The sequence below is a fragment of the Leopardus geoffroyi genome, chromosome D1 (genome assembly GCF_018350155.1).
Source record: "Leopardus geoffroyi isolate Oge1 chromosome D1, O.geoffroyi_Oge1_pat1.0, whole genome shotgun sequence".
In the NCBI taxonomy this organism is placed as follows: Eukaryota; Metazoa; Chordata; class Mammalia; order Carnivora; family Felidae; genus Leopardus; species Leopardus geoffroyi.
The window spans coordinates 66,344,603-66,367,996 of record NC_059329.1 but is presented as its reverse complement, the minus strand read 5'-3'; the positions used below and the strand labels follow the sequence as shown (position 1 = coordinate 66,367,996).

Here is a 23,394-nt window from a genome sequence, read left to right as displayed (position 1 = left end):
CGACGCGGGGCTCGAACCCACAAGCTGTGAGATCATGACCTGAGCTGAAGCTGGCCGCTCAACCGACTGAGCCACCCAGGCGTCCCAGTCTTTCGTATCATTTTTGAGAGAATGTCTCAATGAAGTCAAAATGGTCTTTAGATCCTCTCTTTCACACATACGGATCTCCCCTTTCAAAAGGAAGACTAGAGACCTGAACCAAGTTTAGGCAGTAAGAGGCAGCTGGAGGTAACAAATCCTGAAGCATGAGAATCAGGACGGTAAGTATCAAATACTTACTACTTTTAGGTATGGGTACATGTTGAACATAGGCAGCAGAACCATCCTCCAACTGAATGACCTGGCCATCTATGAGTTTTCCATCTGGAACAAAAGATTTAAGCCAATAAATTAGCACAAGCAAAAACTTTAAACTTTATACAATTTCAAAATGGTATCAACTATAAAAACATACACTACTTAAGATCATGTTCATCTTGATTCTTCCCTCAATGTTCTGAAGCAATTCAAAAACACATCCAGTGATCCTATAGAAAGCAGAAAATCCTCCCTCAGCCATTCTTCCTCCCCTCCAATTTTCAGTTAAATAAGTTCAAGAGGAAGAGTGGCTCATCACAGCAAGCTACGTGAGCCAAATCTCTATTTACCTTTTGGAGCCACTTAGGAACAGTGACCCTGACTACAGAGAAGCTGAACCTGGGAATACTGGCAGATATGTCAGTGTATGTGAGGCCAGTTGTCATTCTCATTCCTGGGTGCTGTAAGTCCCTTGACTATGTATGCATGTGCTCAGTAGGTGTCCATAAAAACAAGGAGTTTGAGAATTGGGCTATTTCTTGGAGCGAAGGAGACACTGATTTACAGTTGATGTTATATAAACAAAACCAAACGTCTATACTTCTACGCATGTTTTGTAAAAACATTAAATAAATAATAACCTCAAGTAAAAAAGCAAGAAAAGTCTTACTAGAAAGAGGTTGGGGACACTCCCCCACCTTCCCTCTAATTTTCACACCCGAGTGTATTCCAAAAATCTCAAAGGGAGTCCCTAAATTATCAAAACAAATTTAAGTTAACCTGAAACTATTTAAAAATTACCATATGCAATGGTAATATGCAACGAGGCATCTTTAGGATGGACTGGGAAGGGGGGTAAGCTGCCAGGTGTTCGAACTCTGAGGTTATGAATTGCTGGTATTAACCCATGGGCTGTATATGAGGCACATACCTTTAGAATTGTGTTGTATATAAGCGGTAGAACCATCTGCAAGTGTTACTGCTTGCAAGCTTACACCTTCCATATTTTCTAAATTGTCACCATCTATTATAAAAAAATAGTTATTTTCTTTAGATAACTATCACATATATGTGCTGTTTAAGTTAAAAATTTTTTAATGAAAATTAGGCATAAGGCAGATTGCTTAAGACTCAAATGGGATTTATTCTAGCATTTATAAAAAAGATTTCCCTGCCCTATTGCACCCAGTATCCACAGCAAGAAAAGAAAGGCTTAGTTTTGGTCACGTGTGCTAAACAAGGAAGAGGGAAGTAAACACAGTGTCGTGAGTTTTCATTCTCCCTTAAGATAAATGATATTTCCAAACCCACATGATCCCTTCACACAAAACTGCTCACCTGCCACCGTTACTGCCTCTGTCAAGCATAGGGTAACATGTTGAGCCTCCATTCCTCCTCCAGGAAACTCTGTCATTCCCTGAGAATCTCGATTTATTTGGGCTAACAACATTTTCTACCTTGAAGAAAAATACAGGCACTTGAAAACAAAGAACAATGCATATGAAATAAAAGCTACAAAGAATATTTATCAACCACAAAAATTTGCTATAGAAGAAAACAGAATTCAAAATAGGCTGAAATTTCACTTAATTTTAGCATATGTGCTGCCAAAACAAGCACAATGAAATTTCACTTAATATGCAGGGTTAAGAGTATTAACCCAAAGTCCAGAGCACGCCTTTCATATTCATCAGTAAACTACTGAGCACACTGACAAGTCTTGCCTATCAGTTTTGTAACATATCTAAAGTTTCCATAATTAGAGTTCTTTGGGTTTAACATAGTTGAAGATCCCCACTTATTCCCACAGTCCTGTTGAGTCAGTCTTCAGAAATCTATCCTGAATCTGGCCACTTCTCAGTTTGCCATTACTTCCCTGATTCCAGCCACTACCACCTCTTGCCCACGTTACTGCAACAGCATCCTAACTGGTCTTCCTGCCTCCATTGTGACCTCTCCAGTCTCCTCTCAACACAACAGTCAGAGTGTCCTTTTCTGGTCAAAACCTTCTCATAACTTACAGTAAAACCAAAAGTCCTTATGCTGCCCTATGAGGCCAATAATCTTGTCCCTCATTTCCTACTACTCTCTACCTCATTCATTGCATTTCAGCCACATTGGTGTCCTTGCTTTTCCCCATAGTGGGTGTTCTGTTGCCTCAGGGCCTTTACATTTGATGGTCCTTCTGCCTGAAACATACTTCTCCGTATCTTCATTGGTATTCCCTGATCTTCTTCAAGTCTTTGCTTAATGTCACCCCAATGAGAGCTTCCTTGTTCACCTCATCTCAAACTGCACCTCCCACCTCCAAACCATGATACACCCTAACCCTCTTCCCTCTTTCATACTTCTGCATAGCACTATAACATATTACATGTATTTTCTTATTTTGTTTCTTATCTATCCTCCTCACCCCACCCACCCACCTACAATACACCAGGATTTTTATCTGCTTGCTCACTGCTGACTCACAGGTCTAAAAAGTACTTGACACACAGTAGACACACAATTGGTGCTGAATAAATGGATGAATGATAGCTCTTTTACCAATTACCACCACAACCCTCTTCCTCCCTTCTCTCACTTCCTGGTCCCATTATCTCTGTGTGCCTTGGGTTGTCTCAAATAGGAGCTGGGATAACTTAGCTGCATTGAGCTAAAGAATTGGACCAGAGGATCTCTCGAGGACTTTCCAAGTCTAAAGATTTGATTTCAGTGTCAATATTTAAAAGAAAAATGTGCAGATTGTAATAATTTGCAATTATATTTATGTTTATGACTACTTAAAGCATTTTTGTTTTAGAAACACTATGAACTGGGGCACCTGGGTGGCTCAGTCAGTTAAGTGTCCAACTCTTTTGGCTCAGGTCATGATCTCACAGTTCATGAGGTTGAGCCCTGCATTTGGCTCTGCTGACAGTGCAGAACCTGCTTAAAATTTTCTCTCCTTCTCTCTCTGCCCCTCCCCAGCTTGCACTCTAAATCTCTCTCAAAATAAACCAAAACAAAACAAAACAAAAAACCCTATAAACTGTATCCTTTTATTAAAATATATTTTTTTTAATGTTTATTTATTTTTGAGAGAAAGAGCATGAGTGGGGGAGGGACAGAGAGAGAGGGAGACACAGAATCTGAAGCAGGCTCCAGGCTCTGAGTTGTCAGCACACAGCCTGATACGGAGCTCGAACTCACAAACCAGGAGATTGTGACCTGAGCCAAAGTCAGACGCTAAACTGACTGAGCCACTCAGGTGCCTCAACTGTATCTTCTTTGAATTAGAGCCGGGAACTGTGGTTTAGGCTCATAGAAAAGCATCACAGCTATGGTGAAAGTCAATCAAAGGCTGACTTTTTAGGGAGTCCTGAAAGATTCCTATCTATAACTGTTCATAGAGCAGGCTGAAACTTCAACACTTCTTTGCTACCTCTAAGAACTATCAGAGAAGCCTCAAAGTATACGTTGGTATTCTGCTGTTAAGACCCCTGATGAGGGGGCACCTGGGTGATGAGTCGGTTAAGCCTCCAACTCCTGATTTCAGCTCAGGTCACGATCCCAGGGTCGTGGGATTGAGCCCCGTGTCAGGTTATGTGCTGACAGCGAGAAGCCTGCTTGGAATGCTTTCTCTCCCTTGTTCTCTGCCCCTCCCCTGCTTGTGCGTGCTTTCTGTCTCAAAAATAAATAAATAGACATTAAAAAAAAAAAAAGACCCCTGATGAGAATAGGACTGGGACAGATTAATTTTCAAAACAAGTTCTGTCACTATATAACAGAAACAAATTTAGATAGGGAAATGGAAAGAAAAACACCTATAAGATGTAGTAAGCATTGTGATTTTTATAGTATTCACCTAGGAAATAAATTTTTAAAAGGCAGATTACAAGGTACTTTGGGTCGTGATGTTAAGAAATGTCTAAAGTTGTCATTTTCACTCAATTATATATAATCTCCAAATAACTACCATATATAACATCAAAAGGTAACTGACAATATCTGTAATAAAAAAAAAGTTATTTCTTGTCTGAAAGCTGATCAACTGTTAAATTTCTTTTTTTTTTTAATGTTTATTTATTTTTGAGACAGAGAGAGACAGAGCATGAGCAGGGAAGGGGCAGAGAGAGAGGGAGACACAGAATGTGAAGCAGGCTCCAGGTTCCGAGCTGTCAGCACAGAGCCCGATGCGGGGCTCGAACTCACGAACTGTGAGATCATGACCCGAGCCGAAGTTGGACACTTAACCGACTGAGCCACCCAGGCGCCTCAACTGTTAAATTTCTTTAGGAAGATTTCAACACCTACAGTTTCATTCCTAATGGGAAAAAAAGGAAAAAAAACTACATTAATAGAAAGATGAATAGACAACTATTCCCTGGACATGAACTGCTGGCAAATACATGAAGTAGTGATGGGAAAAAACATTCAGGGGAGTTCAAATGGCACTACAATTACCAGAGATAATAAGTGATGGCAAGTCCCTCTTATTTTTAAAGTTCTCAGAAAGACTCGGGGATACAAAGCCCTTTGTTAGAAAAAGATCACATGGGGGAAAAAACGATAGTGAAGAAAAGAAGTAAACAAGCCAGAGATCAAACACCCCATAGTTGCTCACATATCCATCATCATGTCTTGATCATTTCTGTCATTGACATTTTCAGGTTGCGTGGAAATGAACATGTAAGACAGACACGATACCTTTAGAAAGGGCCACCTTATGAAAGGTAGTCAATTTCATGTGGTTTAGTCATGAATCATGGGCCAAAATCAGACACAGAGGAGGCTGTCCTGAAGCACTACAGGAATCTCCATGAAGACAGTGTGTAATATATAAACTTCCTGCCTTTCTGGAAGATGATGATGATGCATGTCAGCCTAAGAAAAACAAACATACTATAGAAATGTAGCAAATGTTATATACAGAATATATAAAGAAATTTTAGGGGCAGCTGGGTGGCTCAAGCAGTTAAGGGTCTGACTTCGGCTCAGGTCATGATCCCATGGTTCGTGGGTTTGAGCCCCACATCAGGTTCTGCGCTGACACTGCAGAACCTGCTTGGGATTCTCTCTCTCTGCCCCTCCCCTGCTCTCTCTCTCTCAAAATAAAGTTAAAATAAAATAAAATCTTAAAAAATAAAATAAAATGTGAAGCCCTTATATATTTCAAGGTTAGCTTAATTTGTTAGAGACCATTATTACCACAAATTATTATGAAGACATAAATCTAATGGTCCAGGTATAAAAGCAAGAACTCTAACTGCAAGTAATCTTATCACAATAAAAAATGATACAAAAAGAAATCTAGATTAACAAATCTTAGATGTTTCTTTGCATGGAGCCACACAAACCAGGCCTTCAGAAATTGTCAAACTCAGGCCCTAACTTCAGGTCAATTTCACCTAACCATAACAGAGAAGCTAGGTCTTTCTATTACCTGCTCTCAATTCCAAAATTTCCTACTATAAAAAGTGCTCCGCGCGCCACTTGGGTGGCCCAGTTGGTTAAACATCTGACTCTTGATTTCACCTCAGATGGTGATCTCATGGTTCGTGGGACAGAGCCTCGCATGGGGCTCTGAGCTGACAGCTAGGAGCCTGCTTGGGATTCCCTCTCTCTCTCTCTCTCTCTCTCTCTCTCTCTTTCTCTCTCTGTCCCTCCTCTACTCACACTGTCTCTCTTTCTCTCAAAATAAATAAACTTTAAAAAAAGGAAGTGCTATTTCATTTAACCCTGGTCATTTGTGCTACATTTTAGGACATCTCCTAACCTGGAATGAGGAAGTTCCTTAGCAACATGAAAATAGTGGGCTATCCTGTACATTTGATGTTTATAGAATTAGTTATACTGCTTTGGTTAGCATTTGTAGAAAACTGTCTTTCAAGTCTCTTCAGTTTTATTTAAATATACACAGGGACTAAGTATGTTCCACTGATGAAATGTAATTCAGTTAAATACAGGGCAGTTAGAATGTGCTGGCAAATGAGGTGGAGTTTTCACAGGCTCCATAGGAGGGTAAAATATAGTGATAGAATTTATACTACCAATTTTATTTTTTTTAATTTTTTTTCAATATATGAAGTTTATTGTCAAATTGGTTTCCATACAACACCCAGTGCTCATCCCGAAAGGTGCCCTCCTCAATACCCATCACCCACCCTCCCCACCCTCCCACCCCATATACTACCAATTTTAACTGGGAAGAATATTCTAGTGGATGGGTGAAATGCTGAAACTTGAAGGCTTTGCCAAAGTCCAGGACCATTCAGAAACTGAGTATTTGATACTGACTGGCAGGTAGCTGAGATAAGGTCTACCAGGCCTAAAGCTAAAAATACTTATGAGAAAAAGAGGTGAGAGCAGAGATAAGAATTTAGAAATGAACAGCTAGGTCTAATCATCAGTAATGCCAATTTTGGTGATGGTTTGATCTTAACTGAACCATTGATATAAAAAAAGAGCTTTAAAAAATATTTCTCTTAAACCTCAATAGAGTAGCACCGACAACATGGGTTGGTAAGGGCACACGTGCAGGCAGCAGGTTGCTAAGCATGCCCCGGTTTGCTTTTACTGAGACTAGGGAGTTTGAGGAATAGAAGCAGCAGGAGAAAGATTCTGGCATATTCAGAAGCCACTTCTGGCACTGCTCCATTAAAAAAAGGCATAAGAAAGTCATTTGAAAACTACTATGCTAAATTGCACTTTACTTCTCTAAGATAAACATTGTATATGTTAATATTTTATTATTCAAATTGCTATTTTTACATGGGTAAGGGAAGCAAAGCATAATTGTTAGACAATTATGAAAATTACAGAGGGCATTCCTGACACACAACTCCTAAACAAAATAGATGCTGTGTCCAAAAAGGCATTGAATAGGACACTAAATGTGGATAGTTTAAACATACACCTCTAGACAGAAATAACTAGAAATAACTATTTCTGTAGGCATCACATTTACAAAGCATTTTTCAGATCTAATAACTTATTGATAGTTAAATGGAACAGTCCTGGGGCGCCTGGCTGGTTCAGTCGGGGGAGCATACGACTCTTGATCTCAGGGTTGTAGGTTTGAGCTCCACACTGGGTGTAGAGATTAATAAAATCTTAAAAAAAAAAAAAATAAAAATAAAAATAAATGAAACAGTCCTTCAGCGCCACAAGAGTTCTTGAGCTCTTCCAACCTTCTCTGAATTTCCAAAGTTGTCCAGCAAACTGTTTGTTTCTTCATGGTAACTATTTAAAATACGTTTTAAGGTTTAAAAAATTTTTTAAGTTTTTATATATTTTTGAGAGAGAAAGAGAGGGAGGGCAGAGGTGCAGAGAGTGAGGGAGACACAGAATCCGAAGCAGGCTCCAGGCTCTGAGCTGTCAGCCCCGACATGGGGCTCACACTCACAAACCACAAGATCATAACCTGAGCTGAAGTCGAATACTTAGCAGACTAGGCCACCCATGTGCCCCAAAGATTTTTTATTTTTAAGTCATCTCTATATTCAACATGGGAATCGAACTCACAACCCTGAGATCAAGAGTCACATGTTCTACTGACTGAGCCAACCAGGTCCCTCTAAAATATTTTCCATTTGCCTCAAACCTCTCTATCCCTCACTCCCTTTCCTGTTATCCCCCATTCCTTATCCCTGATACCTCATTTTCAACAAATTAATCAGTCCCCAACTTCACAGAAAATATAGACATCATCATAGAGGAATCTCTGCCAACAAATCTATCACTTGACTGCATTTCCACATGCTTCCTCCTTCTCTCCTGCCAGATTACCTTCCTACAAGGTAAAACTAATCCCTCCAACCTACATTTCATTTGTCTTTCCTCCTTAGGGATCACAGGGACCTCTTCTGAAAACAATCCCTCTCTCTTCTAATTCCTTCCCATCAAGAACTTAAAAAGCACAAAAATAAAATCAAATAAACAATCTCACATCTGACTTAGCTACCAGTCTCTTTCCTTTTTATCTAGACTAGATTACTTTAGCTATATTTCCTTAACAGTTGTTACTAAGAATACCTCCTGATTTCTCATTATCATCTATCTGGTTTCTGTCCCTAACTCTAAGGAAATTGCCCTGGCTGTCACGAATCTCCAATTTAACATAAAGTTCACTGGCCATTCCTAGGCTTTCACCCAATGAAAATGTATGTGTATCTTGCAGAAAAACTTGTACAAGAATTGTCTGTGGCAGTTTTATTCATGACAGTTCCAAACTGAAAAGAACCTAAGTGTCCATCAACTAAAGAATGGATAAAGAAGTTGTGATAAATTTATACAGTGGAATACTACTTAGCAATAAAGAGGAACAAATTACTATACATACAATAACAGTGACAAATCTCAAAAGTATTGTGTTGAGGGAAAAAAGCCAGATACAATACATATTGTATTATTCTATTAATATAATATCCAAGAACAGACAAAATTAATCTACAGTGATAGAAACCAAACTGTGGTTGGAAGGTTGGGGGATTTTCTTTTGAGTGATGACCATCTGGGCGAATACAACTGCTAAAACTCATCAAATGCATACTGAAGATTATACCTCAGATTTTCAAGAAGTTTAAAAAAGGACCTAATGTGACAACAGTTAAACATTTAAAAAATGTAATGGCTATTTTTCAGTTGTATCATACTTGATTCAATACCACTGACCTTTATCTCCTTGGAACATTCTTTTGCTTTGGCTTCTGTGGCATCCACATGCTTCTGGTTTTCTCCAACTTCCTAGCCAACCCTTTCCAGATTCTCCTATGGGGTCCTAAATATGTAGGATCCTCAAGCTTCTGTCCTAGTTTGTTTTTTCATTTTATGCACTTTTCCTCTTGAACAATCGCATCCATTCGCATGGCTTCAAAGATCTCTGAAACTTGCAAGCTCTCTAAAATCTATCTAGTCCTTTCTCTTAAAGAGCTGTTGATCTATCTATATGTCTCATTGCTTACTGGCCTCAATGACCTCCGTGGTCCATAGTCACCTCCATCCCAACAGGTTTTCCCACGAAATTTTCCTGTTGCATTTCTACCTCTAACAAATGCAATCACCAACCCAGTAGCTGAAATCTCCCTTATTCTCCAGCCAATCACTAAGAACTATCACTCTATTTCCTAAGTACCTGTCAAATTCATTCACTTCTATTAGACTGTCTTAATTGAGGCTACCATTACCCACTTGGATTATTACATCAGCCTCCTAAAGTCCACTCCTACCTTCCTTCAGTGTAATCTCCATAGCAGTCCAAGTGCTTCTAAATCCAATCATAGCAGTTCTCTGTCTCAAAACCTTTAGTACTCTCCCATTTCCCCAGAGTGCAAACATCACAATCTAGACTCTAGTAACTTCTCCAGCAGGTTGGACAGCCATTCCAATTGGCCCAAGACTGAGGAGTTTCCCCGAATATGGGACTTTCCACTTTAAGTGGGGGACTTGGTTTTAAAACTGGAATAGTCTTGAGCAAATCAAGACAAGTTGGTCATTCTATCCTCTGGTCTTGTTCTAGCCATAACCTCCTCACATTCTACATCCCACCAATATATTTAAAAAATTTTTTTTAATGTTTACTTATTTTTGAAAGACAGAGCACGAGAGAGAGACAGAATCCAAAGCAGGCTCCAGGCTCTGAGTTTTCAGCACAGAGCCCAATGCAGGGCTCAAACCCACAAACCTTGAGATCATTATCTGAGCCGAAGTTGGCCACTTAACCAGACTGAGGCATCCAGGCACCCTTATGTCCCACCAATATTGACGAAAATTCTAGTACTTGATACCAATATTATTTAATAGATTAATAAGAATATTAATAATACTAATATATTAAATATCAAATGATAAAGATAATAACTAACCCTTCCATAAAACTTACCATATGCCAGACATTACTAATTCATTTAATTCTTCTAGCAATCCTATGAATAAAGAACCATTTTATCCCAGTTTTGCAGATGAAGAAAATGAAACTCAAGAAAAGTTAAATGGTATCCTTAGAGGCACCTGGGTGGCTCAGTTGGTTAAGCATCTGACCCCTGAGCCAAAGCTCAGGTCATGATCTCATAGTTCATGAATCCAAGCCCTGCATCCGGCTCCAGTTCTCTCTTCTCTCCTCTGCTCTCTCTGCCCCTCCCCTGCTCACTCTCTCTCAAAAATAAATAAACTTAAAAAAATAAAAATAAACAGTATCCTTAACTTCACAACATAAGTAGCAAAGTCAATCTTCTCACCATTTGGCCCAGCAACTCTTACATGAGCTACTGGATTATTTGACACTCTCAGAAAAGCCCAAGGCTTTATATATACTTTTTAAATATATAAACATACATTTATTCACCAAGTCTTGATAGAAGGCCAAGCAAGGCCTTTTTCTCTGAAAATTGCGTGTATGGATTTCTCTATTCAGCATCAACTTTTTTACAAAAATCACTAGCATGATGAATTCCAATTTGGGTTACTTTATTTTTTTAATTAAATCAAATTTTTTTTTAATGTTTATTTCTTATTTTGAGAGAAAGAGCAAGTGCAAGTGAGGTAGGGGCAGAGAGGGAGAGAGAGAATCTCAAGCAGGCTCCATGCTGTCAGCACAGAGCCCGATGTGGGGCTCCATCCCATGAACTGTGAAATCACCAGTTGGAGGCTGAGCCACCCTGGCGCCGCCCCCCCCCCCCCCCCCCATGATCTTTTATAGTTGTACTACTTATAGAACTAAACTCCAGTTCCTTAGTCTGACATTCAGGCTACTCTCCAGTCTGGGTTCTATCCATTTTTCAAATTTCATCTCCTATTATTCTCCTATAGGTCTTTACCTTTACCATCATCAACTACTAAAAATATATATACATTTGTTGGATAAATACCCAGGACTGATATTTTGAGTAGTATATGTATATATGTACGTGTGTGTGTGTGTATGCACATGTATATGTGTATACGTGTGTGTGTGCACACAACTCTTTAGAGATACAGAGAAGTAAAAAAGAAGTTCTTGTCTTTAAGAAACTCATTCCATGGTGCGAGACAAGTGAAAACAGGTAATTAAACACAATGTTAGGGGAGGGACCACAATAATTAGAACAACTTGGTACCACTTACCAATATTTTATTTTTTATTTTTTAAGTTTATTTAAGTAATGTCTATACCCAATGTGGTGCTCAACTCATGACCTCGAGATCAAGAGTCATGAGCTCCTGACTGAGCCAGCCAGGCATCCCTACTTATCAATATTTTAAATGCAATTTTCAACAAAGTAATTCTTCTTGGGACTTATTAAACAGACACTCTCTTAAGTGTGCAAAGTTCATTGTAGTATTATTTATAATAGCAAAAATTAGTCAACAATCTAAAAGTGCACCCAAAGGACAAATTAAATAAACTATAGAACATTCATAAATGAAACATGCAGACATGAAAAAGAATGGGATATGAAATGGTAAGAAATATGTCCAAAATATATTTTAAGTGGGGGGGGGGGGAAGAAAATTGCAGAAGTATTTATGTATGGTATGACTGCGTTCATGTTTTTAAAAATGTATATAGGAGCGCCTGGCTGGCTCAGTCAGTTGAGCGTCCGGCTTCAGCTCAGGTCATGATCTCACAGATTGTGAGTTCGAGCCCTGTGTCGGGCTCTGTGCTGACAGCTCGGAGCCTGGAGCCTGCTTCGGATTCTGTGTCTCCCTCTCTCTCTGTCCCTCCTCTGCTCACGCTCTCTCTCTTAAAAATGAATAAATGTTAAAAAAAAATTTTTTTAATGTATATAAACATCTGCATCTGCTTGTATATACATTTAAAAATTCAAGTGGTTACCTCCCAGAAATGGGATTAGGAGATGTGGTGGAGTGGGTAAGGGATTTTTAATTTTTACTGTACACATTCTATAAGTTAAAAAAATATTTACCATGTATGACTCTCATGGCTTTAAAAAATAAAACTACTTTTAAAAAAGTTATTATAAACAGAGGCATTAACAGAGTAAGGAGCACCTAACTTTTCCTCAGGATGCAAAGATGATGACATGGAAATTTGGGCATAAAAAGATAAATAAACATTTCCTAGGAATAGGAAGAGTAGAAAGAGCAGTCTAGGCACAGGGAAGAGCTTTTAATTGTCACCGGCTCTTCCATGGTGCCTCTGTCCCCAACTAGCCAGATCTCAGTCATCATTTGAATCCTATAGTATTTGCTGTTATTTGGCTTGGAGCCCAGGTCACTATGGATACTAGTCACATTTTTATTATCATAGATTCCAACTGTATATGGCTTAATAATTTGCTGGTATTCTAGCATCTGACTCCTTGCTCAGCTCCTAGGCAATTAACCTGCTGCTGAATTCCCATTTTCTCTTTTGAAAAAATGGGAGAATACCCGTCTGATAGGACTGCTGTCAGAAGTAAAATAATGTTAAAAAAAAAAAAAGTGAAACAATGTATATAAAGCCCTTAGCACTTCAGATGTACTCAAAATATGCCAGTTTTTGTGTGTTGTTGTTTTTTTTTTTTTTTTTAACGTTTTATTTTTGAGAGAGACAGCACAAGCAGGGGCGGGGCAGAGGAGACACAGAATCCGAAGCAGGCTCCAGGCTCTGACTGTCAACACAGAGCCTGATGCAGGACTTCAACTCACAAGCCACAAGGTCATGACCTGAGCTGAAGCTGGATGCTTAACCAACTGAGCCACCCAGGTACCCCAAAACATGCCAGTTTTCTTTCTACAGGTGAGGAAAGTGAGGTCTATGAACCTCGTTTGTGGCTGTAAGGCTTGTTTCGTTATCTACTGCTCCTCTCTCCTCTTACAGTCTTTTTTTTTTTCTTTCTTTTTTTTTTTTTTTTTTTTTGAGAGAGACAGAGACAGTGAGCAAGGGAGGGGCAGAAAGAGAGTGAGAAAGAGAATCCGAAGCAGGCTCTGCACTGTCAGCTCAGAGGGGCTCAAACTCACAAACCCTGAGATCATGACCAGAGGCGAAACCAAGAATTGGATGCTTAAACCGACTGAGCCGCAGAGTCACCCCTCCTTTAAAGTTTAAAAACTTTAAAGTTTTTAAAGTCCAAAACTTTAATCTCCACATCCAGTCTGCCCAATTAGACTACAAGCCTTCTAAGGTAGGTACTGTGTCCTATGGGTCTTTAAAATTTTGACACCTAAGATTATATGTTCAGGGCACCTGGGTGGCTCAGTCTGTTAAGAATTGAACTCAATCAGGGGCGCCTGGGTGGCGCAGTCGGTTAAGCGTCCGACTTCAGCCAGGTCATGATCTTGCGGTCCGTGAGTTCGAGCCCCGCGTCAGGCTCTGGGCTGATGGCTCAGAGCCTGGAGCCTGTTTCCGATTCTGTGTCTCCCTCTCTCTCTGCCCCTCCCCCGTTCATGCTCTGTCTCTCTCTGTCCCAAAAATAAATAAACGTTGAAAAAAAAATTAAAAAAAAAAAAAAAAAAAAAAAAAGAATTGAACTCAATCATAGCTCAGGTCTTGATCTCAGGGTGGTGAGTTCAGGATCCGCACTGGGTTCTGGGCTGAGCATGAAGCCTATTTAAAAAAAAAAGTTATAGGGGCGCCTGGGTGGCTCAGTTGGTTAAGCGTCCGACTTCAGCTCAGGTCACCATCTCACAGTCTGTGAGTTCGAGCCCCGCGTCGGGCTCTGTGCTGACAGCTCAGAGCCTGGAGCCTGCTTCAGATTCTGTTTCTCCCTCTCTCTCTGCCCCTTCCCCGCTCATGCTCTGTCTCTCTCTGTCTCAAAAATAAATAAAAAAAAAAAAATTAAAAAAAAAAATAAAAAAAATTAAAAAAAAGTTATATATTCAATAAATATCTAATGAGTTTAACATAATTCATGTTGCACAGTGCTTTACAAATGTCCTCCATTGTATACATCCAGCCATGCTGATCTTCCTGCTTTAGCACATACTATGTCACCTATCTAAAATATCCATTCTACCACCATCCCCTTATTCTTTACCACAGAACTCTAGCTCCTTCAATAGTACTTAACAGAATTTCTAAGTGAACTCTAAGTTCCATCATGGCTGGGCCTCCATCTATGTTGTTCACCTCTGAACTCTCAGTGCCTATAAGAATGCCTGGCGCATAGTATACACTTACTAAATAGTTGTTGACCAAATGAATACAATTTGTATAAGGACATGGCTAGTTAACTGAGACAGGACTAAAGACTACATCGTCTTTTATTCCAATGCTCTTTTCATGGTGCCACACTTTTTATCATATGCTACTGTATTGGGTGTGTGTATATAGCATATGTAAACTGCAATTAATTTTAATAATTCCAACTTCTTGTGACCATTACATCCACACTATATAGAAGATCTCTATTTTTCAATACATGGCCAAAGGCATCCATCGTTAAAGTTGTGCAAATATCGGGACACCTGGGAGGCTCAGTCGGTTGAGTGTCTGACTTCGGCTCAAGTCATGATCTCACAGTTCATGAGTTCGAGTCCTCCATCAGGCTCTGTGCTGACAGCTCAGACCCTAGAGTCTGCTTCGGATTCTGTGTCTCCCTCTCTCTCTGCCTCTCACCCATTCATACTCTCTCTCTTAAAAATAAACATTAAACGGGGCGCCTGGGTGGCGCAGTCGGTTAAGCATCCGACTTCAGCCAGGTCACGATCTCGCGGTCCATGGGTTCGAGCCCCGCGTCGGGCTCTGGGCTGATGGCTCAGAGCCTGGAGCCTGTTTCCGATTCTGTGTCTCCCTCTCTCTCTGCCCCTCCCCCGTTCATGCTCTGTCTCTCTCTGTCCCAAAAATAAATAAACGTTGAAAAAAAAAAAAAATTTAAAAAAAAAATAAAATAAACATTAAACAATTTTTAAAAAATAAAGATGTGCATAAATAACAAAATAATATCCCTGCTATGCCAGATTATGTACAGCACTCAAAATATTTTATCATTCTAGAGCTACAGACACCTTATTTTTTCCCCCAGACATCTTATATTTTAAAATTTAAAGAAGTTAAAGAGGTAGGTACTTGGTACGTTACTGAATAACTCAGCTGAGAGACTAGGCTTGAGCCAATCATTGATTCAAGTCCTAGCTTTGTTGTGTAATAATTGGACAAGTTACTCCAAACTTCAGTTGACTCACCTGCAAAACAGGGAGAACTCTAGTATTTGCCTTAGGTTCATAATGAATAGTTTTATGTATATATGTAAGCCACTCAACAAACCATTTAACTCAGTGCCTAGCCAAAATTAAGTGCTAAGTAAACTGGAATTTTAGGTACACACACACACACACAAAAGTAGTTTGGAGTTAAATGCCTGTGTCTACACATTAATGGACAAGTTATTCCCACAGGCTGCAGAGTTCTCACTGCAGCATAGTTTTAAATTAGGATTAGATTTATGGAAAACTGTGGATAAAAGTGTATTATTGTTTTCTGGTTTTTTTTTTTTTTTTTTTTTTTTTTTTTTTTTTTTTTTATGAGGGAGAGGGAGCTTTCTCAGTCTAAATCCATCTTAAAAGCAAAATCATTTTGATAGTACAATAAAGTTTAAAACACTATCCTAGGGACACCTGGGTGGCTCAGTCGGTTCAGCGTCTGACTCTTGATTTCAGCTCAGGTCATGATCTCACATTTCTGAGATCCAATTCCGTGTTGGGCTCTGTGCTTGCAGTGCAGACCCTGCTTGGGATTCTCTCTCTCACTGTCTCTCTGCCCCTACCCTGCTTGCACTCTCTCTCTCTCTCAAAGTAAATAAATTTTTAAAAATAATAAAATAAAATAAATGCAAATTAAGCATAGGAAGGAGCAAGGACAGAACACAACCCAAGTCTTTAAGAAATCATTATGTCCTGAAACCAAGCCAGGAGCAAAAAGACTCAGAACTAAGTAAAACCTCAGATTTAAAAAAAAAAAAAAACAAAAAACTCCCAAAAACTTGGGGCACCTGGGTGGCTCAGTCAGTCAAGCATCTGACTCTTGATTTCGGCTCAGGTCATGATTTCATGGTATGTGAGTTTGAGCACCACATCAGGCTCTATACTGACAGTGCAGAGCCTGCTAGGAATTCTCTCTCTCAATCTCTCTCTCTGCCCTTCCCCTACTCTTGTTTGCTCTCTCATAATAAATAAAAACTTTAAAAAACAAAAACATAAAAAAACCTATATAAAAATTTCAAAATTAAGTAATGAAGAAGACCTCAGGCCTCAGAAAGTTCTCCTTACATGATCATAAACTGCATACATTTTATAAATATAAGCTAAAGTAATACTGGAGGCATAATTCTGCAATCCAGCTAGGTCATCTTTCCATGAAGAATGTGATGAATGTTCACTTCACAATATCCCAACTTATAGCAAAGGGCTATGGACAGTTTGCAAACCATCTATTTGATAAAGACTTTTATGTAAAGAAGTCTTACAACTCAATAATAAACAATCCAATTTAAAAATGGACAAAAGATCCAAATTGACATTTTTCCAAAGAAAATACACAATGGCCAATCAACACATGAAAAAAATGCTTAACACCATTAGCCACTGGGAAATGCAAGTCAATAAGAGATACCACTTCATACCCAGAAGGCTACCATCAGAAAGACAGAATAGCAAGGGTTGGCAAGATATGGAATAATGGGAACACTCAAACACTGCTGAGAGGAATATAAAATGATGTAGACAATTTGGAAGAGTTTGACAGTTCCTCAAAAGGTTGAGCAGAGTTACCATACAACCAAGAAATTCTACTCCTTGGTACTTATACCAGAGAATAGAAAACACATGTTCACGCAAACACTTGTACACAAATGTTCACAGCAGCATTATGCATCACAACAAGTGAAAACCCAAATGTCCACCAACAGATGAATGGATGAATAAAAGTTATGTCCATGCAATGAAATAATACTTGGCAATAAAGAGAAATGAAGTACTGACACAAGTTAAAACATTAATGAACTTTGCAAACATTATGCTGTGGAAAAAAGTCACAACAGCCCACATACGTGATTCCATTTATATAAAATGTTCAGAATAAGCAAATCTGTAGATTAGTGGTTGGGGAAGGTTTATGGGTAAATGAGGAGTAACTTAACCGGTACAGTTTCATTTTGAAGTGATGAACGTGTTTTAAAATGGATTGTGGTGATGGTAGCACAACTGTGAATTTATTAAACCTAATTACATACTTCAAATGGGTGAAGTGTAAGATATGTAAGTTATATCAATAAAGACATTATTTTTAGAAAATAAAAGGGGGCTATAGAAAAAACAGCCGATCAAGTATTTGTAAATGGCCAAATAATTAATTTCCTAAGTAGTCAAAATACGCCTGGAGAAATTAGTTATGCATCGTATTTAGTGATCTGATCATCTATTCTTACTAGACACTTTAACAATGAACTTAAACTAGGCACTCAGTAAGAGCAAGTATTAAATACTGCAGATTTCTGTTAACTGCAGATTTTTCTTAATTCAGCAAAACACGTATCACCCAAAGGACGACTTTGAACCTACAATTTCTCACCACAACCCCACTTCATTATTATACCAGCTGATTAGACACTTCTAAAAGCAACGGCTGAAGTTGATTTTAAACAAATATAATGGGTTTAGCAATGGTATTCTTTCCTATTTTTTGCTTAACTTCGTTAATGCGGTTAAAACGCTTAAAATGTTCAAAATAGCAAAAGCGGAGGGAATAAAAATTGGTTCCCGTTCCACGGTAACATAGTACAAAGCAACTGAAAGATTCGTTAACTCTGGCCAAAACCGAGAAAAAAGGGCAAGAAAAACTGACAATTTCCAATATTCCATGTTAGGCCTCAGTAATCTAAAAGTGGAAGAAAAAAAAAAAGTGAGAAAACAAGAAATCTGTGCACGATCTGGGCGGGACGAAATTCTGGGTGCGATCCGAAGGCAGGATCCCGAGAGGGCCCTTGGCCAGTCCTGCCGCCGGCGCCAGGCTGGGCTGGGGCCTGGAGCTGACCGTGCCTCGGCGTCCCAGCCGGAGGAGCTTCGCCTAGGCGGCGTCTGGGGACTCGCCCCGCGCGGAGGTCAAGCCGAGAAGCGCCTCCAGGCTCCCGAGGGCTCCACCCTCCCCTCCTTCACTCCCTCCCCCTCGGCGGTCCCCTGAGGGGAACAGGCGGGGCGCACCGCGCAGAGACTAGGTTGGGGGGGGGGAGGTTGCGTTCTCAGCGAGAAAAGCTCCGCCGCCCTAGAGTGGCGGCCGCGGGTTATTAATAAACTCCGCTTCTACCCAGGCGCCGCTACCGAGGCCGGCCGTAGGATCGGCAGGGCCTGCGGCGAAGGCTGAGCAGCCGGAGTCAGAGCCCGGGCCCGAGCGGGCCCGCGCCGCCGCGCTGAGGGCGGCGGCCGGGCGGAGAATAATGCACACTGGGTAAAAACACATTTATATACGAACCTCCGAGAAAATTTTCCAACAATTCCTTCGTCCGACCACCATGCACCAGGACAGGAAACAGCCGCCCGGCCCCCAGGCCCCGTAACCCGCATAGCCAGTCTGAGGCCCGCCCCCAGCCTCCATTGGGCGGGCATTACGTCACTCACAAGACGCTTCCTACTTGCCATTGGCTCAAATTAAGGCGACGCGAAAGGAGACCGCCTTATTCACGCCTCCTTTTCTTGACGTCAGTTTCGTCTGGCCTTGCAGCTAGCGCCTGAGTGGCTTGTGCAAAGTGCGGAATCAAAGTTCCTGTGTCTGACTGGTTGGCAGAACCGCTCATCCTAGACCGACACCGCCTCGTTGACAAGTGATTTATGCCGATTCTGGGGCCTCAGCGGGAGGCGCCATTTTGTAGCGAGGGAGGGAGGATGGTCCTTGTGACTAGCCGGGAGGGAGAAGGGGTGACAGGCGCCATTTTCCCCACAGGGGCTAGGAGGTGGCCTTGGCTCTCCCGGTGGGCTTGCTGGAGTGCGTTCTGGAGACTGGTTGGGCCTTACCTAGCGACTGCCGAGTGTCGCCCCGTTGGGAGGGAGGTTGTGGGGAGGGCTAGTACAGAATAAGACGCCTGACCGCTCCCTGGGGGCTCTCGGTGCCAGTTGAGGCCTTTGGTTTCGGGCGACGGCTTTGTTTTCCAAGAGCTGCTGTGTGCCGGTCCCTGGCTGCTAGGCCTGCCTGCGCTTCTCAAGTCGCCGGGGCATCATCATTCGGTGGGAGAGTGGGCCTCCTGCCCTTGCCGAAACTGCGAGGGAGCTCCGCAACGAACGGGGCGGTAGTCCTAGACTCTGCTGGGAGACCCTTCGGATGCTTTTGCGCTTTCATGTTGTTTAGGTTAAAAATCTTAAGTCTGTATTGGTGTCGCTACCCTCGTTTTTTACTTTCCCTTTTGTATGTGTTGCTAATTAAAGGAAAGTTGAAAGGGTGGGAAAAACATTGACTTGGGCTCCCCCAAACCGTTAAGAATGGATACAAATTAGTTGTGAAGTTTAGGTCATAGTTTCTTGTAGCTCTCAACCCAGACTTTTTCTAAACTATTGGAAATACTAGTGTTTTCAGGAGTATTAAGTGTTTATTTGCTTTGACAAAGCTGCGTAAAGATGAGATGGTGTGAAGACTCAAGATGTGTTAAACCGAGCATTATAGGTGTAGAATGAGGGGGTTACTAAGAGAATAAGGTGGCTGATGGATTTAATACTTTTGTGACCTGCTTAGAAAAACTGGAGAGAGCTGTATGGTGTTTCATTTAGTGTCTTGGATTTCAAATGGTGATTATGGCTAAAGGATTAAAGAAAAAGGATGTTAGAGTGTTAGAGGTAGCTAGCCTGTGGAGTCTAGATTGAGACATTAACGTTACATTCTTTTTGGCGGGGTGTGGAGGCTGACTCACCGGCCCGCCGGGTTACCTAACCAAGGCACAGTTGCATAATCGGTGCCCAAACTCCATTAGAAGGTAAATAGGACTTTGAATTTATTTTGAATACGTATTGCTTAGGAATTTAAAGTAGTTACTATTTTTTACGCCCTTGTAAAGATGAAAAATGTGACACAAAACTAGGTTACTTGAAGCTGGAGGAATACGCTTACAAAACAAATTTGTGCCCAATGGATACATTCCCTTTGTCACAGAGGTGGAGAGTTTAGATGAAAAACAAGATGTTTAATTAATCTTTCAGTACCTTCCGGATATTATACTTGTATAAACAGAAGTGTCATTAAAAGAATCTGTACTTTTATGCAGTTTAGCCAGTTATTATTGAGTCCCTTGCCTTCAGTCTACTCATTAAAACACAGTATAATACAGAATCGCAAAAATAACTTAAAAATCACCCTGTAGTTAGTTGTAGATTGCAATTATAGGATATCTTTATATCCCCAGAACCTTCTGAGTGGTTGAAAAATTGGTGGTGGTGGATAGGGTGCTATAATTGTAACCTGATTGAGAGAAAAAATCTTAATTCTGATTTTGTCACAGGTAATGATACTTTGTGTTAATAGTATTTACCAGTGACTGTAGAACAGAGTTGAAGTACACGTGGTATTCAACGCCATTCATAATATTCAGATTTTCCCCAATCACCTGTCTTCTATCTTACTACATCTCAAATTAATGGCTTAAAAATATTTCACTTCCACTCAGTGCTATTTCAAGCTCTTAGATAAAGCTGGACCATTTCCCCAATTTCCTAAATAGGCTTGCCGTTTCCAGCCTCCTTTAAAAACTGTTCCCATCATGTTTTTTAAAACATTCCTTTCAGTACCCAAAACTTTCTGGAGAACTGGTTGATTTTCTCATATCAAGCCCCATGTTAGACTGCACCCTGGGTGTGAAGCATGCTTAAAAAAAGAAAGAAAACAGGCGCCTGGGGGCTTAAGTCAGTCAAGAGTCGACTTCGGCCCAGGTCATGGCCTTGCGGTTCCTGGGATGGAGCCCCAGGTCAGACCCTATGCAAACAGCTCGGAGCCTAGAGCCTGCTTTGGGTTCTTTGTCTCCCTCTCTCTGTGCCCCTCCCCTCCTCTGGCTCTGTGTCTTTCTCAAAAATAAACATTTTTTTTAAAAATTAAAAAGAACAAAGAAATGATTTCTGGGAGAAGTTGTTATAGCTCACTTTACTAAATTCTGTAATAAATTTGAATTTTTTTATCATGAGTTTGTAGATTTTATTTTCAACACTAACAAATTTAAAACCAAACTAGTTTCTTGCTCTCTGGGAGTTGTGGCTGTAGATGTGTCCTAGTCTCAGAATTTGTTAACTCATTGGTAAGGTAAAACCACTTATTTCACAGTGTAATTGGGAGGATATATGTAGAAGTATAGATATGATACAACTAGTAATGTTTTGTTAGTGGCTAATTGCACAATTTCCCTTATTTCAAGCTCATCTCTAATGCCAATATGAATGCATTTTTTTTTTCTTTTTACCAACTCTATTGTTGGATCAATTTGTCAACCTTATTTGAAAAGATCACCCAATTAATGAGCTTCAGGGTTTACCAATTGTTAATGTGTGTTGTTTACTTTAGTGACAAACTAAAGGGAAAATAACACCCTCAATTTACAAAATATAAATCTTCTGAAGCCCCTTAAGATTCCAAGTGTCCTTCTGAAACTATCTCCATGACATTCTGACTATCATTTTGGCTTCTAATTATATTTACTTAAATCTGAAGTACAACATTACAGAAAAAAGGAAAACCAATTAATATACATAGTAGATAGTGAGCAGTCGAAGAATGCAACCAGTGGTTTTAACATGATTTTATTTTTCTGGGAAAACATTCTCTTGAGACAAGGTGGGATTTTTTTTAAGTGAAGTTCATGTCTCCAAATAAGCAGTATGATTGATACACCATTTTACAGAAAAACACTAAGTGCTGTAACTTTTTTGAGAAAAAAAGTTTGGCTCAGTCTTAAATTCTTAATACTATATATTACATCAGAAGATAAAGCAGAGCTACACCATTTATGGAAAACTACAGGTAGTAGGGCTGCTGTTAGGGTGATGAGATTTAAAATATGAACGGGGCACTTGGCTGGCTCAGTTGGTGGAATGTGTGACTCTTGATCTGGGAATCCTGGATTTGAGCTCTATCTTAGGCCTACAGTTACTTAATAAAAATTAAAAAATAAAGAATGAACTAGTAACAAAACAAAGTATGAGAGTACAATCCCTAAGATTGACTCCAATCTCTAGACTATTTACAACTGAATAACCATGAGTAAAACTGTTTTTACTTTAGGCACATTTCATGCTTTTTAGAGAACTTTACCCAAATTTGACTTAAGAAAACTGAAAATTGAGGGGCGCCTGGGTGGCTAAGTCAGTTAAGCATCAGATTCGATTTCAGTTCAGGTCAAGATCGCACAGTTGGTGAATCCAGTCCCGCACTGACAACATGGAGCCAGCTTGGGACTGATTCTCTCTCCCCGCTCCCGCCCGCCCCCCACCTCTGCCCTGATCACTCTAAAAGTAAATAAACTTAAAAAATAATATATTTTGAAAAAAAAATGAAAATAGGGGTATTCATATAAAACTCACCATTTTGAACTATACTTGAGTAGTTTTTAGTATATTCACAAGACATGCAACCTAAAATATTTTCATCAGGGTACCTGGCTGGCTCGGTTGGACTCTTGATCTCAGGGTCGTGAGTTTGAGCCCCACATGGGTGTAGAGTTACTCAAATAAATACAACCTAAAGAAAAAATAAAACATTGTCATCTTCACCAGAAGAAAACCTTCATCATCCATTAGCAGTCTTCATTCCCTTTCCCACTCCCACAACCACTAATTTGTCTCTGGATTTGACAATTCTAGACATTTCATATAAATGGAACATTTTGACTTCTTTCACTGTTTCAAGGCTCATCCACATTGTAGCATGTTAACAGTACTTACTTTTTATTGTTAATATCCGACTGGTTGTGACTATACATTTTGTTTATCCATCAATTAATGGGTTATTTGGGTTTTCACCTTTTGGCTATAATGCTATGAACAATTATGTCCATGTTTTTGTGCAAACGTGTTTCATTTCTTGTGGGTATGTACATCTAGGAGCATTTCTGTGTTCCACTATTTTCAGTCTTCTGAGGAACTGCCAAACTTTTCTACAACAGGTAAGCATTCTCAGCAATTTGAGTGTGCCAGTTTCTCTACATCCTCTTCAAACTTGTAATTGTTCACCTTCTCAAT

General features: G+C 40.0%; 1 protein-coding gene across 6 annotated transcripts in view; it reads right to left on the bottom strand.

Annotated features, from left to right (window-relative positions):
* ZNF143 (zinc finger protein 143) overlaps nt 1-18,758 on the bottom strand; it is a 56,166-nt gene extending 37,408 nt beyond the window's left edge. For 2 of the 6 annotated variants that reach the window (XM_045484455.1, XM_045484458.1), the window contains exons 1-5: nt 10,160-10,177; nt 4,987-5,163; nt 1,636-1,754; nt 1,229-1,321; nt 280-363 (exon numbers count right to left, since the gene is read on the bottom strand). In XM_045484455.1, coding sequence (XP_045340411.1) covers nt 280-363; nt 1,229-1,321; nt 1,636-1,747 — 289 coding nt within the window. In that variant the 5' untranslated portion in view covers nt 1,748-1,754; nt 4,987-5,163; nt 10,160-10,177. Of the gene's footprint in view, nt 1-279; nt 364-1,228; nt 1,322-1,635; nt 1,755-4,986; nt 5,164-10,159; nt 10,178-18,661 lie in introns of those variants that run through there. The other 4 variants (XM_045484457.1, XM_045484456.1, XM_045484453.1 and 1 more) reach the window with 4 other exon arrangements.
* Between the last annotated feature and the right edge of the window lie 4,636 nt (nt 18,759-23,394).